Raw genomic sequence first — 17,569 nt, forward strand, 5'->3', positions numbered from 1 at the left:
TAATACGTACTCTCTTAGCAACCTTTAAGTATATACAATCCAGTTTATTAACTATAATCCCTATGCTATATATTAGATCTCCATAATTTATCCATCTTATGGAAGTTTATACAAAATCGGTCTTTCTATTTTTTGTTTAAAGTTGGAAAAGGTTTTGAATGCACAAGAACTTCAAAGTGAAATAAAAGGAAATAAAATCCACGACGAACATCTTTTTATCATAACCCATCAAGGTAAGTTGCACTAAAGGTTGGATGGTAACTAGTCCACAGGCATTTCCCAACAATGAGGAAACCTAAAATTCTTTTAACTATGAGATGGCAAAAGATTAAAAAAATCACTTTTGTTAGAAATCCTTGAGAATAATTTGCTGCCAGGTAAATTCTCATAAGGTATCCTTGTAAGGATTATGACAGTCATCTTTTTTTTTTCACTGTTAATTGGATCATGGAGGACTTTCTTTTTTTTGCCCCTAAATCCAAGGGAACTTTCTATCCCTTGGAATTCACAAAAAAATTGTAAGCTAACATGTTACTATTTTTCAGCTTAGAACTTTAAAGAACTATCTTCAAGAAATAGATCACTCAGATGTAGTGACTTTACATAATCGTATACAAATCTGGTACTAAACAGAAATGTTAAATTTGCCTAAAATGTATGTTTTTTTCTCTCCAGACTTCTTACCCCTTGGCAGTGGCTTTTAATGTAGGAACCCATGACTTTGGGAGTTTAGAAAGCCCCTGAACTCTTTGAAATTGTGTGAAAAATTTCATGAATACGTATCTTAAAGAGGCCCATGACCCCAGAATATTAAGATTTACTCTAAGGTTATTGCTGTCATAATATTGTCGTCTGTCTGATCAGGGCCAGTGACTCATTCTAGCCAGTGCCCCATTTCTAGACATGTTTCTCCTCCCTACCAGTTCTTTGTATCTTTTCCTTAAATGGTTGTTTGCTTGAATGGCTGGTTAAAATGAGCAATTCCTTGGAGTAAAAAAATAAAGGTGGAAAATAAGTGGCTTGATGTGTCACTTCTCCTGTTTTCATGTTTATGCTTTTACTGGTGTCTTAGGCCAAGAAGAATCAGCAGAAGAGGAATTGTGGCAAGGTAGCACAAATTTGAAGTCAGAAAATTGTTTAGAATCCCATCCCTACCATTATAAATTATGTGACCTTGATCAGGTGTCTTGATCAATGATTCTATTTGTCTGTAAAATGGAGAGAATGACTTTATCTTCTCATTCTTAGAGTTTCTGTGAAGATGAAATGAGTTAATGTGCCTTAAGCACTTAGCCCAACGTATGGCATATAATAAGCATCCAACAAATGGAAGTATCATTATTTGATAGGGAGACTTTCCTTCCATCCTTTGGCTACAACTTGTGGTCAGTGGGTCACAGAATAAGCCACACAAAGTCAAATTTGAAAAAAAGATACAGAAACAGATTAATAAACATTTGATTTGTTCTTTGTCCAAATATGAAAACTAAATCCCCGAAGGTCTCCTTACATGTAATTTAAAACTATAATTTGATTCCTCTAATTAGTACAGAAACATAGCCTTTATCCATACAGTAGCACCAAATGGAATGCACTAGAAATCTCTAAGATTATTGATATTCTATGCTCATCTAATAACTACATTGGCTATATAATTCATTTATTCATCAAATAATCAGCCATGGTTTATCTGATGCCAAACACTGTGCTAGGTACTGAGGGGAGTAGGTGAGTATAATGAAGTTTTAGACTCTTCATAAGCTTGTCCTCCCATAATACTCTAAGCCTCTAGAAACCAAACTTTTGTCATATTCATTAGGTGAGTGACGATTAATGTCTCAGTTTATAGATGGAGCTGAGTATCACTGCACTTCCACAAACCTTGAGCTTTGGAACAGGAAGTTAGAATTAGATCATGTGCTATATGTTAAAAGACCTACACAACATATTTGTTGAGAGAAATCAAAATAATAATAACGAATAAAAAGCATACAGATAACATAGCTGGCATATTAAAACATCCAAAAAAGAGAAGGCTATGGTGACTTTATCACTAATATTTGTTTTTAGCATAAAATAAGGTTGTATTGACATCTATTATTTTAAATTACATCTTATTTCTTTTTCACTGTGTTAGCCATATCTTTCATGTGATTATGGTCAAGAAGTCTCCCATAACTTTTCAACTGACAATGATTTTTCTCGTTGCAGCTTATGAACTCTGGTTTAAGCAAATCCTCTGGGAATTAGATTCTGTCCGAGAGATCTTTCAGAATGGCCATGTGAGTTATTATATCACAATATTGGAAATATACTTTTTTCAGAGAATGTAGAAAAATGCTGTTAATTAGAAAAACTTCACACCAAATGAGGGAATTATTATGTAACAGAAATATTTAAAACACCTTTCTGAGTGCACAAGAATGCAGTCATACTTTCCCGGTGCCATTGCTATCTTCCAGCTACACATTGCTCTAAGGTTCCTTTCAACTTTTAGTTTCAAGGCCCTTGTTTGGAACTTGATTTTGTTTTTTTTGTTTTTTTTCCCTTGATGGTAGACTGCCAATATAGCTAACATAGATCCTTTAATTAATAGATACCAGGATTGCATTTCTAATAAGTATTTACTGTGGGAAGATAGAAACGATGATGAGGAAAGTGAAACAGTAAGAAAGGAAGAGGTAGCAAGGTAGCAGTAGAAGGAAGAAAGAGAGAAGGGAGAAGAGGAAGAGAGGAATACAGAGGGAAAGCCTGGGGGAAGATCAAGAGTGGGAGGAGATGGGGCGCCTGGGTGGCTTAGTCGGTTAAGCGTCCGACTTTCGCTTAGGTCATGATCTCGCGGTTCGTGGGTTCGAGCCCCGCGTCGGGCTCTGGGCTGACTGCCAGCTCAGAGCCTGGAGCCTGTTTCAGTCTGTGACTCCCTCTCTCTCTGACCCTCCCCTGCTCACGCTGTCTCTCTCTCTCTCTCTCTCCCCTAGAAAAAAAAATATATATATATATATGTATATATATATGTATATATATATAAAGAGTGGGAGGAGAGCAGAACAGAGCTGATGGGCACCTCCCCACCTCCCACCCTGACTCCTGCTCCCACACACCTTCCCCAAACCTCACACAGCCTCAGGTCCTTGCCTCTGAGCCCCTGCTCCTGGAGAACTCTGCACAGACAGTAATTTTCCTGTACATTTGAATACAATCTCTATTTATGTTAATGGCAATATCTAGGCCCTCAGTAAAGAGCAGATCTATCAAGGTGTTGCTTAACCCTCACCCAGAAGTTTCCATGTTTCCTTGACCTGTATTTCTAGAAGCAAACTAAGAGAGAAATATACTTTGAAATCAGTGGCTATTGGGTTCCAAAATTTACTTCTTACTTGCTTCCATATAATTTTCTATTTTTAAAGACTATTGGGAGTGCTGGGTGGCTCAGTTGGTTAAGTGTTTGATTTTGCCTCAGGTCATGATCTCACTGTTTGTGGGTTCAAGCCCCGCCTGGGGCTCTGTGCTGACAACTCAGAGCCTGGAGTCTCCTTAGGATTCTGTGTCTCCATCTCTCTTTGCCCCTCCCCCACTCATGCTCTGTCTCTCTCTGTGTCTCAAAAATAAATAAACTTTGAAAAAAAAAAAAGAACGACTAATGATTCCAATTTTGTACACAATCTTTGCACACAACTTATAGTTGCTATTCATTCAATATATACATATGACAAATGGTAATTCCAATATTCCTCCTTAAAATAGAGAGAAAGTTAATAGGAATGCATTGTGGTTAGTAGTCTATCTTGTATCTTCTAGAAATCAGAACTGACTACTTAATGTTTTATTTCGTAACTCTCAGGTCAGGGATGAAAGAAATATGCTTAAGGTTGTTACTCGAATGCACCGAGTGGCAGTGATCCTTAAACTCCTGGTGCAGCAATTTTCTGTTCTGGAAACAATGACAGCCTTGGACTTCAATGATTTCAGGTGTGTACATGTAGCTTTGTAATAGTGTAGCTCAGTTTACCTTTCCATTCCAGTAGGGTAAGAAGAGAACATGTGGCATGTGTGCTGTGTGAGTAAGGAGCCTGTCCTCCTGACCCTGTGTCACTATAAACATGTGGGAGTCTTAATCACAAATCATTTGAGAAGTTATTAAAAATATTTCATTGCTCACTTTTATATATGAACATAATATTATGACCACTTCATTTCAATTCATTGCTGTGTGCCCTGTTTTTATCTCAAATGAATGTTACACTTGATCTTAGCCAAAAGGCTGAGAAGCCACTGACGAATTTTAGACAACTTATCAAAATGGCTAACGTGGCTGATACAATACATGCAACTAAATTTTTAAAAAATTAAAAACTAAATATAAAAGAGAAGCAAGAGTTGGTGGGAAGCCTGTCAGCAGCAGTGTCAGTTTAAGTCATGAATTGAACTATAAATTCTAGCTCTGCATCCAGGCAGCCAAAGCCATATTTATATTTTTTAAGAAGCTTTTTCATGCGAAAATCTAAGAGATTTTTCTTTAAGAATAGCAGGTGCATTTAATGCTGTAATAGGCATTTAATAATGTGATAGGCTGTCTCCAACATATGTCACAGTCAAGGGATTTAAAAAGCCCTTGTGGTGGATTTAAAAATTTGAAATCTTACAACCAATTAGATGAAGGAAGCTTAGAAGGATAGAAGAGTTTGGGTGGTTGTGGGGTGGGAATAAGAACATTTTTTGATTGCCTGTTTTGTGCGAGGCAGTATCTCATTGTTTACTGGTAGGATCTCATTGGTATTCATACTACTAGGTAGTGAGATCAACAATAATATCAAAGAATATAAATTTTAGGAAGGATTGAATAATATTTATAAAGAATCTCTCAGCACTATAGAATAAAAGTATTGTTCAAGGTACACCTGTCTTTATCTTAGGAAAAAAATTAGTACACAAACGTATATGTGTATGTATCTGTACATTTGTGTATATGTATATATACGACATATATATCATGTATATATATCATATATGACATTTCCCAAACTATATAAACATGCCATCTTTAAACTGATTAATCGACAGCAACAATGATGTTTAGGTAGCTCAGTTGTATTTCTTCGATAAGGTTAAACCACAGGTCCAACTCTAGGCAGTTATGTTTCCCTGTTCTCCGTGATGTCTGGAAGAGTAAAACTAATGACCTCTCACAACAGAAGAAATCATTACAGTGATTTACAATGTCAACTCCTATCTTCTTTCTTTTCTCTTCCCATCCTCCATTTATCCTCAAAGAGAGTACCTATCTCCAGCATCAGGCTTCCAGAGTTTGCAATTCCGACTATTAGAAAACAAGATAGGTGTTCTTCAGAGTTTGAGAGTCCCTTACAACAGAAGACATTATCGTGATAACTTCAAAGGAGAAGATAATGAACTGCTACTTAAGTCCGAGCAGGAAAAAACTCTACTTCAACTAGTGGAGGTACACGCTCAAGTACTGTCTCTAAAGTCTAACTCCTCACATCTTGTTAACTGCACTTGTCCTGCATCAAAATTTTAAAACTCAAAGATTTTGTCACATTCATTGTAAATAAGAACAAAAAGACTTTAAAGGAATGCTTAAACTCAACTAATTAAAATATTTAAAATACTAAGAACTCCCTTGAGAATTTCAGAAATATTTGTATAATCAACTCTATGTTAATATTTAATGAACTTCTTATAAAACAATTCCTTTAAACACCCTGCTAAACAACCTTTAATTAGCTGATTTTTAAACTGAGTGTAGTTGATTATTCAGTGAGCTTTACTTCTTTAAAATATTCCATTATTGAAATGTTCCACAAATTGTGTGTTTTTCACAAACTAACTTTCTAAGAGTGTAGCCTTCAAAATTTGTTCCTTTCATATCTTAATTCCCCATGGGTCTATAAAAGGTCTTGGGGGGTTACTGTTTTTTTCACATATAAATTATTAACTAAAGATTATATGATCTTGATTTCCTTTACAAAGGTTTTTCCTTTTCAAATTAAAATGTTCTTTTTGTGACTTATACTTTGCACACTGTTTCCCTGGGTATTGTGAATGTGGATTTAGGTTAATATATATAACGTTGCTCATAGAGATAGGGAGGGAAAAGAGTCACAAAGCTGATTGCAAAACCAAAAACAGGCCAGATGAGAATCCAGAGATGCATGAATTTTGTTTCAACTCTACATTAAAAAGCCTTGAGTATGTTAACTATACTGGAATTAAATTAAAAGAAAGGAAAGGGAAAAAAAGGTTTTGTGGACTCTTAAAATAACTGAGTGTTCAGTTGGTTTCAGATTTCAAAGTTGCCAAGATATCATGCTCCTCCGTTTAGAAGAGATATCATATGAATGTCATAATTCCCGCATGTCCTAAGACATAAGGTACTTTGAGAAGAAACCAGGAGACTTCATTAAAACAACATTTAGATATGTTCATAGACTTTCAGAACAAAATTGGAATTTCTGTAATAACACATTTTAATATTTTATAATATTAAATATTATTTAATATTTTAATATTTAATAACAGAGTAAATATGATTGTTTTAAAGATTAAGAAGTGAAATATAATAAGTTGCTATTCATTAAATGAAGACATTTAGTGGAAAGAGAAATATTTATATACAAAAAAACTTAAGACATATGTTCTGTTTCAAGTTCATAGATGTTGGGTAAAATGTATTATACATATTTTAAATTTTATAACATATTTACTTTAAAAAAATAATGCTTCAGGCATGGCTGGAAAGAACACCAGGTTTAGAGCCACAAGGATTTAACTTCTGGGGAAAGTTTGAAAACAACATTCTCAAAGGCCTGGAAGAAGAATTCACAAGAATTCAGGTATTTATGATGCCATAAGTAAATATGGTTACTACAGATGAAGTATTTAAAATTTTATTTAACAAACCTTTAGTTTTCTCTTAAACTTTCATTTTTCTTATATTCTTTTTCTTTCGCAAAAGCATCTACACAAAATATATTACATGATTAATTTTATTTTATTTATGTACAATAAAAATTAAAGTAACAAGTTCATTGTAGGCAAGATTTTGTGTTTGATAAAAATAAAGATTAATAGACCTTTTTTATTTCTATTGAAAATTTCATATCATGACCAATTCTAGACAGAAGTAGGCTCACAAAAGACTAGTCAATCAAAGATATCCTGGGTCCTTCTTATCGGCTCTCAGTTCAAATTTCTTTCACTTGAGATAGATACTGTTGATTGATTGATTCCTCATTGATCTCTCAAACTACAACCCTTCCTCCCCCCATCCTCTCTTCATTACTAAATTTTTTGAAAGAATTATTTCAATTCTATGTCTGGAGAGGCTGTATCTGGAGAGGCTGTAGCAGGTAGTGACTACAGCAGGGACTTTGAAGTCACATTGCACGGGTTCAAGTTCAACCTTCATCTCTTAATAACTGTGACATTGACCTTCTTCTGTTACTTAACCTCTATTTGCTTAACTTTCACCAATGGTAAAACAGAAAGTAAGAGTATTTACCTTGTAGAGTTATTGTGAGCATTTAATTAGATTAATATTGGTAAGGTATTTAGAACAGTAGTTAGCATAATTATTTCTTTTTCTTTCATCTATTCCTGAACCCAAACCAGTCTATTTTCTTGTTGCATCTTTTGCAGATGGCCTCTAGGTATATAAATCCAATGGCCATTTTTATTTTACTTGATCTCCTAGTGGCATTCAATAATAATGACTGCTTATTATTTTCCCTTGGATTTGGTACATAACATTCTGTCTTCCTTTAATCCTCTGGCCCTTATTATCTCGATTTTTTTCTTTTATTGGTTCATTTTTCTTTCTCAAACCAGTAAGTGGTGGGATTTCACAATGCATTGACTTAGACCCTTTGTGTTCTCTCTCTGTACTTTTTCACTGGATGAACTCATTTATACCCACTGTTTCAAAATCTACTAATATGTCAATAAATCTCAAATATTTATTTTCAGCATAGATATCTCCTTTAATTGCAAATTACATATTTAACGCCTTACTTTCTCATTTCCTCCTGGTTCTTTCAAAAACATAATGATAAAAACAAACTTAAAAATAACTTCCTTTTCCTTCCACTCTCATATCAACTTAATCTTCTACAAGTTGAAGTTTTTCTCTTATAAACCATCTAGTTTGTCAAGGCTGAAACATGCAATTGATCTTTGGGACCTCCCTCTTCCTCAACCACTTATTCAAATTACCACGAAATCTACCAACTTTACCTTCTAAATAGCTCTCAGATATCTCCATTTAATCTACCACCACCAATCAAGTGCAAACTGCTATTGCTTTTCACCTGGACTTATATTCTCTCAACTATTCTACACTTCTCTCCAATATGACTCCATCCCAAGTTGTTCTCCATACTGCAGTTGAAGCAATCTTCTCAAAATGCAGACCTGATCCCATTTTGCTTTAGCATAAAACCTATCTATGACTCCCTATTGTTTTTAAAATAAAGATAAACATCTTTAACATAGTTTTCAAGGTGTTTTGCGATCTCATGTGGCCCAACCACACTGAATTTCCTTAAGTTGAATTTACTTCTTTGAATTTACCACCATCTCACAGTCTTTTTATATGTTATTCTCTGGACTTGGAATATTCTTCCGCATGTGACTCCTTCCCATTTTTCATGTCTTGGCTCAAGGAAAACTTCAGAAACATCTCCCCTGACCTCCTCACCTCTATAATTTATCATGGCATTCTGCCTCTCCTGTATGCCTACTGTCAATACTTGCAGTGTAATACCTAGGTGATTATTTGTTCAATATCTTATTCCCATCAGATAATATGCACACCAGATCAGAGAACTCGATTTTTTTAAGTGTATTTATTTATTTTGAGAGAGATAGAGATTGTGTGTGTGTGTGAGTAGGTGAGGGGCAGAGAGAGTGGGAGAGAAAGAGAATCCCAGGTAGGCTCCTCACTGTCAGCATAGAGCCCAATGCGAGGCTCAAACGCATTATTATAAGATCATGATCTAACCCGGAACCAAGAATCAGATGTTTAACCCGCTGGGCCACCCAGGCATCCCAAGGAACTCAATTTTTGCTCACCTTATGCCTATCACCTTAACATGACATTTACTAAATAGATGAATAATTAACTGACAATCATGTGCGTACGAGTTCTTACCACATTAACAATCATTCAGACACTTGAAAATAATTGAGTTTACTAATTTTGCATCAACTCAATTAAATGAGTTATAGGTAAAACATTTATTGGAGGCAGAAGAATAAGAATTTCCTGAAATGAATCAATAGATATCAAATGAATAAATATCTGAGGGTGAAAAATATCTAAGAAATTATATTTACAAAATATAATACTGATTATGGAATTTTAATAGAGTGAATAGTTTTACTGACTGCAAATTCTTAACTTTTCCTTTGTTTCCTTTTCCTGTGTAAAAAATTAGATTGTTGTCTAAAATTAGATTGTATCGACCACTTGTAGTTATCTCCAGTTTTGCCCATCCAAGTCCATTTCTCATTATCTTTATGAAAATCTCTCATGATGGGGCGTCTGGGTGGCTTAGTCGGTTGAGCGTCCGACTTTCGCTTAGGTCATGATCTCGCGGTTCGTGGGTTCGAGCCCCGCGTCGGGCTCTGTGCTGACTGCCAGCTCAGAGCCTGGAGCCTGTTTCAGTCTGTGACTCCCTCTCTCTCTGACCCTCCCCTGCTCACGCTGTCTCTCTCTCTCCTAGAAATAAATAAAAAACATTAAAAAAATTAAAAAAAAATCTCTCATGATATTTGAGATTAACAATCCATGTAAACTTAAATAAAAGGACAGGACCAGTGAGTGTGGAGAAGACGCATCTCCTAATTTGTTGTGCTATTAGATGATACGGTTAATATTCCAACTATACCCTTCCTGCTCCTGGTGATTCTATTTCTCACAAAAGATGTTTTCCAAAATAAGAATCTATGGTCTCTCTTGGGAATATTAATGCAATATTTTCCCTAAAGGCTAAGGAAGAATCAGAGGAAAAGGAGGAACAAATGGCTGAATTTCAGAAACAAAAAGAGGTGTTGCTCTCCTTATTTGATGAGAAACGTCATGAACATCTCCTGAGTAAAGGTATTTTATTCTAAGGATCTTTTCCCCAGAATGTATGACTGTGAGATCAAAGTATCAAACCTTATGTGGGGTAAATAAAATGAAAATTTATATTCCACTTACAGAAACAAGAACTGAGTTTATTTTATCTGTTACAATCTTACGAAGAAATTTACATGCTCAGTTCATTTTCAAGACATTAGTCAGAAGCTTTCATAATGTACATCAGACGTGTTGGATACCAAGAGAAATTGAATATGATTTTGCAATTAGTTCACAGCCTAATAGGGATGGAAATGAAGACCATTGGTGTCATTGTAAACAGTACAGTAGCAGCCAGAGACCAAAAGAATAACTATTATGAGGACTGTGGTGGCTTGACAGAGAAAAGGCGGACTAGGAAAAACACATATTTAGACCTTCCGGCATAATTAATATTGAGCTAGTATTTTCTGAAACCAATTGACCAGTATAATCAGCACTTTCATCATTTAACGCTTTTATATGTGTTCATTTGTATTTGAATCTTTTATTATAAAGTGCTTATAAAGCTTTTGCAAATAGGCAGAATAGAAGCAAATATCAATTTTTATAATATTAGTATAAAGCATAGCAGTACATGAAATTAGTATGAAATTGTACAAACTTAAATGTTGTTAGCCCTAGTTTTCTATAATACCTCTGTAAAGAAGAGCAAAATTTTGTTTGTCTGCTGATATAGCCAAAGTCTTTTATTAGAGCACACATATAAGATTTTTTTAAATGTTTTATTTTGTTTTTAAGAGAGAGAGGGAGAGAGAGAGAGAGAATGGGGGGTGGGGCAGAGAGAGAGGGAGACACAGAATCCAAAGCAGGCTCCAGTCTTTGAGCTGTCAGCACAGAGCCCGATGCAGGGCTCAAACTCACAAGCAGGGAGATCATGACCTGAGATGAAGTCAGACACTTAACAGACTGAGCCAACAGGCATCCCTGTGAGATTTTATATAATGGTTATACTCCTTGAAGCTGAGTGATTTTTAAGTAATCTAAGTAATTTTAAGTGAATTAAAAAATTACTTTCAAATGAAACCTCGGAATGAGTCTTATTTAACTTTTTAAAAAATAAGTCATTTTACTATATGACCTGAAAAATATATTTTATCTTGGAAGTAAAGTATTTTCTTTATCAAGTTTTCCTAACATGATATTTAAAGGTTTTGGAATTTTAAAGTGCATATATATTATATATATATATATTTAAGTATATTTATGTATAATACATATTACATATATATTTAAAGTGTATGTATATATGTTTGCTTTTTAAAATCTAAGGAGTAGAAAATTTAAATTAAACTTTACATTGTTTTCAGCTCGCCCAGGTGGCTCAGTTGGTTAAGCGTCCAACTTCAGCTTAGGTCATGATCTCGTAGTTTGTGAGTTCAAGCCCTGCATGGGGCTCTGTGCTGACAGCTCAGAGCCTGGAGCCTGCTTCCGATTCTGTGTCTCCCTCTCTGACCACCCTTCCCCAGCTTGTGCTCTGTCTCTTTCTCAAAAATAAACATTAAATAAAAAACCTTTACATTGTTTTCTAAAAATGTTTAAAACTTCATTATTTAAGGTGATGATGCTAAATTAATATGGCTGCCCTAAATTTCTCATTAAATTAAAACTTGCTATGTATCTTACAGGTGAAAGACGACTGTCATACAGAGCGCTTCAGGGAGCCTTGATGATATATTTTTACAGGTAATAGCAAATTAGAAGAGTAGAAGCAGAAATTGAGGAGTAGATAAAGATAACATATAAAGTATAAGGCTTATAAATTGCAATCATAGTTTTAAAGAGTCATTTAGTTTGGGGGGAATGCTTAGAAAATAATTGTGAAGGTTCATTAGTTTTTTTCTTTTATATAGTACAAATATTTAACTTTATCCCTGTAGTGGGGAGAATTATACATATATACACTTACTAATTGATGAAACATCCTTTTAGTTAAAGTCTACAATATATCACGTGACATTAAGTGTCCTAAAAAACCAAAGTTTAATCTACCTCAGAAGCTTGGTCGTAAAATGTGTTCCATCATTAAATAAGGTTGTAGAGTTATTCCTATTTTATGAAATTTTTTAAAACGTGGATAAAGTGAAAACACCTTTATAAATTGTTCTCTTTATTCTGCAGTTTCAAGTAAAATATTCTTCACTGCCTAAAGTGTTTGAGGTGTCCCTTAAATGTCCACCTACTCCCAAAACATGTGTATAAAGGCCTCATCTCCATGTGTCATAACTTACATGTGCCAGAACAACAGAGAAAACACTAGCAAATATTAAAAACAGCAACAAACATAAAACCTCTGTTTACTGGACCTCTTACTTGTATTTATCTTATTTTTTAATCTTCTCAAATTCATTTCTTCAGAAATATCAACAAGATCTTTCGACTCTTTTCCTGAACTCCTACTAAATGTGTGCCACTCAAGTTCATGTATCTGAAGCAAAAAATGTAGNTATATATTATTGGAAATAAAGGGCAGTTTTTGTTTTTGTGTTTTAATATCTTTGCCCAGGCGTTTTTGAGTAGTATTAGTTGGTGAATCTGACATAGTGTATATTCTACTTTTTAATAAGAGTCAATGTTAGGTGTGACTCTGGCTGGTTACTTCATGTGTATTACATGGAATATTCTAGACTCTTTAAACAAATGCTATAAGATGAGCGGTAGTATCTTCATTTTTGAGAGGAAGCAACTAAGACCGAGACAATAATCCAAAGCTGTTACAGCTCTTAAAAGGCAAAGTTCACCTTTGTTTCTGGGGCCAACAGATTATAAAACTCCTGCCCTTCTGAACACACTCAGATGCAGTAGATTTATTATTATTTCTCCTTTAGGGAAGAGCCTAGATTCCAGGTCCCCTTTCAGTTGCTGACTTCTCTCATGGACATAGACGCACTCATGACCAAATGGAGATGTAAGTCTGCCCACCCCTTCCAGCACTACCACCCCAAGCTCGATAAGTCTTCTCCCCCATCCTGTTCCTTTACTCCTTTTCTCTCTCTGTCTTCTCCCCTTCCCACTATCTTTTCTTTCCTCCTTTGGGTGTGAATGAGTTTTTTTAAGAAGTCAGCCCAGCAATGACTCTCTTCCAGGGCCATTTTCCTGGTATACACAGCAGGCGCAGCACCTAGGGCACAGAGTGCCTTTAGGAGCCCATGAAAATGTATTATTTAATAATCAGAAGAAAAAGTTAACTATAGGTTTAACAAAATGTCTTAATATATAACCACAACTTATTCATCTTGAATCCAATACAATTTTAAAATATAATTTTATGTACATGCACATATATACATATATGGATTTGTGTATATAATACACGCATATACATATATGCGTGTGTGTGTGTATATACACACACGTGTGTGTGTGTGCGTGCGTGTGTATGTATGTGTATTTTTTAACGGAGGAAGGGACTCATGCATGAAGACAAAGGTGGCGAGGGCTCCTGAAAGTCATAATGTGGCCCTACGCTTCCTTATTGTGTTGGCAGGCTAAACATAATGATGGGCGGAGTCATACGCACGTAACCTGAATCAAGTGGGGTGCCAGGCAACCTACCGGTTTCAACTGGCTCTCACATGTAAACCTTTCATATGGCTACGTGATAAGGTGGGAGCCTTTTCTCAGAAGCAATAATCATTACCAACCCCTTGTTTTTAGAACATAGCGGAACTAATGGCAGAAAAGTATCCGTGGAGTTAATTTGTGTGTTTGCCTAGATAACCACGTGTGCATGGTGCACAGGATGCTGGGCAGCAAGGCTGGCACTGGTGGGTCCTCTGGTTATCAGTACCTGCGCTCAACCGTGAGGTACGATGGGGAAATTCACCTGTTTTTCTTGGTGGAAGTCACGGATTCTTTGTTTCTCCATATGTATGTGCATTACCTAGGAAATGTGATTTATACGTGCTCCCATCCGAACTGCTGACAACACATTCATACTGGCTAGATTAAGGTATTCCTATTAGAGAGGTCATTGTAAAACTCCTTAGTCCTGGAAGTTCACCTTGAGATGAGATGGGGCAAGCTACCAGTGGCTGCACCACCTGGGAAGATATGAGGAGTTCATCCACATAGGAATGCTTTCAACCCATTCTGGCCCAAGTTTGGACTAGACTCTAACAGTTACCATTCATTCCACTGATGTCCTCAAGCCCAGGTGAATAACACAGGTAAAAAATAGTTTCTTGTTCCCTGGTATGACTCTATTGTCTAAAAACTACTTCCATCTACCCCAGAGAGTGCCCAGAGAGTATTTACAAGGAAAGGGGTCAATATTTATTCAGCACTTAAAACCTGCTAGAGAGATTTCTAGGACATCTGTGTTAATTTATTTAATGTTTACAATATTATAAGTGGATATAAAGATAGATATATGAAAAGAAGGAAACTTACAAGGCTCTCTGGGAAAGGAGAATCAGTTCCAAATAAGTTAATCAGATATTCACATTTCGTCTCCAAAATTCTTTATATTCTATATGGCTTTCAAGCCTATTCATCTCTATCCCAATCTCAGATTCACCATTATAAAACACCCAGGTTCAATTTTTCATCATGTTTATAAATTTTCACTTTCCCCAGGGCAAAACTCTAAACTAAGATTTATAAGATTCATAAGATTGAATTTTCACAGTCATTACAATACTTTCTCTTTCCCTGGAGATACATTATCTAAGCATGAAACAGTACATGATCTTCTGCAGGACAAGAACCCCCACATCAGTGGGTGGGGGAATAATTAACACAAATAGCATTTGGAATGTGCCATGATCCCATGATGTCTTTACAAAAGCCCAGTCAGAGGAAGTGATTATAGTCTTTATTTTACAGAGTTAGGAGCCAAGACACTGAGGTTTAGACAACTTGTCCAAGATCACTCGAGCTGCAAGTGACAGAGCAGAACTTGAACTCTAAGTTGACCTCAAAGGCAAATGCTCTTCTGCTATAAAACTGCAACAGTTAAAACAGTTGACTAAAGCACACAAGAGCTATTGTAAATGTTAAAACCACATTTATAGACACTTATTATGAATCTAAGATGGGAGTTCAATTTATTAATCAATTCATGTCAGTTACTTGACAGCTACTTTGCAGGTAGGAAAGATTTTCTAATGGATGACTAAGAATTTTGTGTGCTTTAATTTTTTAAATTTTGTATACCATCTTTTAAAACCAGAAACAAGAACACACTCTTATCTTTATGAAGGTAGCATGACAATCATAAGACTCTAGGTTTTCATCTGAACCAGCTTGGTCAGGATCAACAAAACACATAATAGTGTTTTATGGGCATGAACTTTGGATATGGAATGAAAATAAGGCCATCTTAATGATTATACTCCTTAATTATACATATATAATGTATTACACATGTAAAATATATAATACACAAAGTGTAATTTATAATATATAATTAAGCATATTAAATACTAATTATGGCAAAAACTCATGAAATTTTTTCTTGAAAAACTTTCAATATTTCATGTCAATAAATCTACAACATCTGTATATCTGTGTTTTTCCAGTGACAGGTACAAGGTATTTGTAGACTTATTTAATCTTTCAACATATCTGGTTCCCCGACACTGGATACCGAAGATGAACCCAATTATTCATAAATTCCTTTACACGGCTGAATATTGCGACAGCTCTTACTTCAGCAGTGATGAATCAGATTAAAATCATCTGCAAAAGTCTATGAAGACCTGGGTTTCTCAGTCTGTGTTTTTAAAAATTTTCTATGACATTTCATGATACACCAAGTGTCCTAATGTAATATATGTATATACGTAGGTAAGCATTGTGGTACTCTGATGATTCAATCCTGGAAATAATTTTATTAACTCATTTTTGTAATGATGAATTAAAGGAATTAACTCAGTTAAATTGTAACATTGTACATAGAAGGTTTTCCTATTAAAAACTCAATGTCCCCTGATAATTACACCTTAAGGTGAACCATTTAACATAATCATTATCTCATTTCGTACTTTAATAAGCATGAAACTTCAGTGATTTCAAATATTTTATGCAATAAAATGTGTCATTCTATACAAAGTGTTACACACAAAAAAAAGAATTTAAGAAATAGTAAGAATTCGTCTTTCTGCCATGTATTGTTTTCGAAACATTGCTTGTATTTATTAGGACTCTCGATGACCAATGACAGAAATCTATCTGAAACTTGCCTAGAAGGGACTTGGCAGGCAATTACCCCACTAGCTCAAAGAATTAAGAAGAGCCTGGAGATCCAGTTCCTGGAGAACTATATTCCTGGAACTTTTGAGGATCCTCTGTGTCTCATCTCTTCTTTTCTGTAGGCGTTGGCTTCATTCTTCCGTATCGTAAGCCAGCTGGGCGAGGTCCCTGCTTCCAGAACCTCTGGACCAGAAAGCCAAAGGTGCTCGTCCCAGCACTAACGCTTGTGGTCTGGGAGGTAGAGTCATCGTAGGATTGAAGTTGAAATGAGTGACGGTTTCCTGAACTTTCCAGGAGAAAGGAGGAGAAAACAGACTAAACAGTGATTCAGTTCACTTCTAATAACAAGTATTAGACCAAGAGTTTGGATCAGACAGGAGATTTATTCTTTTTCTAGATTGCCTGGATATTGGCAATACTTACTGAAATTTCTCTTATTAAGGAAATGCAAAATATTATCAAAAGGATCTAAATGCCTACCAGCCTTGATCTAGGGTGATTATCTATAAGCAAGCAGCAAATTCTTGATGGAATTAAACTACACTTTGTCTCAGTTACAAGTTTTCTCTTATAAGGATCATGTTGTCTAGTTTGGCTCTAGATATATATAGAATTGCTTTTACCTACAAGGACCTATGGTGTGTGTGTGTGTGTGTGTGTGTGTGTGTGTGTGTGCACACGCATGTGCTCATGTACATAGTACCTGACTGTGGCTAAGCGCTAAAAATTATAGAGACAAGTAAAATGGTGGCTAAAAGCAATGGCTTTGAAATCAGTGGGCTTGGGAGCAAATTCTGGCACTGCCATTTACTAACTATCTGCTCTGGTGCAAACTCAGGTTTAAGCTCCAGCTTACTATCTATATGACAGGGATAAAAATACTTACCTCAATCTCTGCTTCTTCTCATGCAATAAGGAAAAAAAATGTTAGCAGATGCTCTGTCACCAAGATGCCTTAGAATCCTAGAATAAATGCTATTTGTCAAGGTTTATTCTTTTAACAGACTAAATGAGTTGAGTTAGCTCTTTTTATTTTTATTTCTTGGTGTGACTAAACTATAGAGCTATAAGAGTTTTTTTTCCCCCAAAGGATATATCAGTAATTCTTAGTGTAAAGTCAAAACAATTTATAATGTCAGTTTCTACCCTTGCTCCCATTCAAACTTGTTTCCAGTCCCAATGATAATGATCTGCTTCAAATTAAAATTTTTCAAGGGGTCACAGAGTCTATATAAA

At 35.3% G+C, this 17,569-nt stretch overlaps 1 protein-coding gene across 1 annotated transcript in view; it reads left to right on the forward strand.

The window, feature by feature from the left end:
* Positions 1-15,840, forward strand: part of TDO2 (tryptophan 2,3-dioxygenase) — a 31,531-nt gene extending 15,691 nt beyond the window's left edge. The window contains exons 4-13 of the mRNA XM_077770963.1: positions 143-233; positions 2,212-2,282; positions 3,842-3,969; positions 5,272-5,458; positions 6,744-6,851; positions 10,006-10,117; positions 11,767-11,824; positions 12,967-13,046; positions 13,855-13,945; positions 15,661-15,840. Coding sequence (XP_077627089.1) covers positions 143-233; positions 2,212-2,282; positions 3,842-3,969; positions 5,272-5,458; positions 6,744-6,851; positions 10,006-10,117; positions 11,767-11,824; positions 12,967-13,046; positions 13,855-13,945; positions 15,661-15,814 — 1,080 coding nt within the window. The 3' untranslated portion in view covers positions 15,815-15,840. The remainder of the gene's footprint in view (positions 1-142; positions 234-2,211; positions 2,283-3,841; positions 3,970-5,271; positions 5,459-6,743; positions 6,852-10,005; positions 10,118-11,766; positions 11,825-12,966; positions 13,047-13,854; positions 13,946-15,660) is intronic.
* The last annotated feature ends 1,729 nt before the right edge of the window (positions 15,841-17,569 follow it).

The sequence above is a fragment of the Crocuta crocuta genome, unplaced genomic scaffold (assembly GCF_008692635.1).
Source record: "Crocuta crocuta isolate KB4526 unplaced genomic scaffold, BGI_CrCroc_1.0 scaffold166, whole genome shotgun sequence".
Classification (NCBI taxonomy): Eukaryota; Metazoa; Chordata; class Mammalia; order Carnivora; family Hyaenidae; genus Crocuta; species Crocuta crocuta.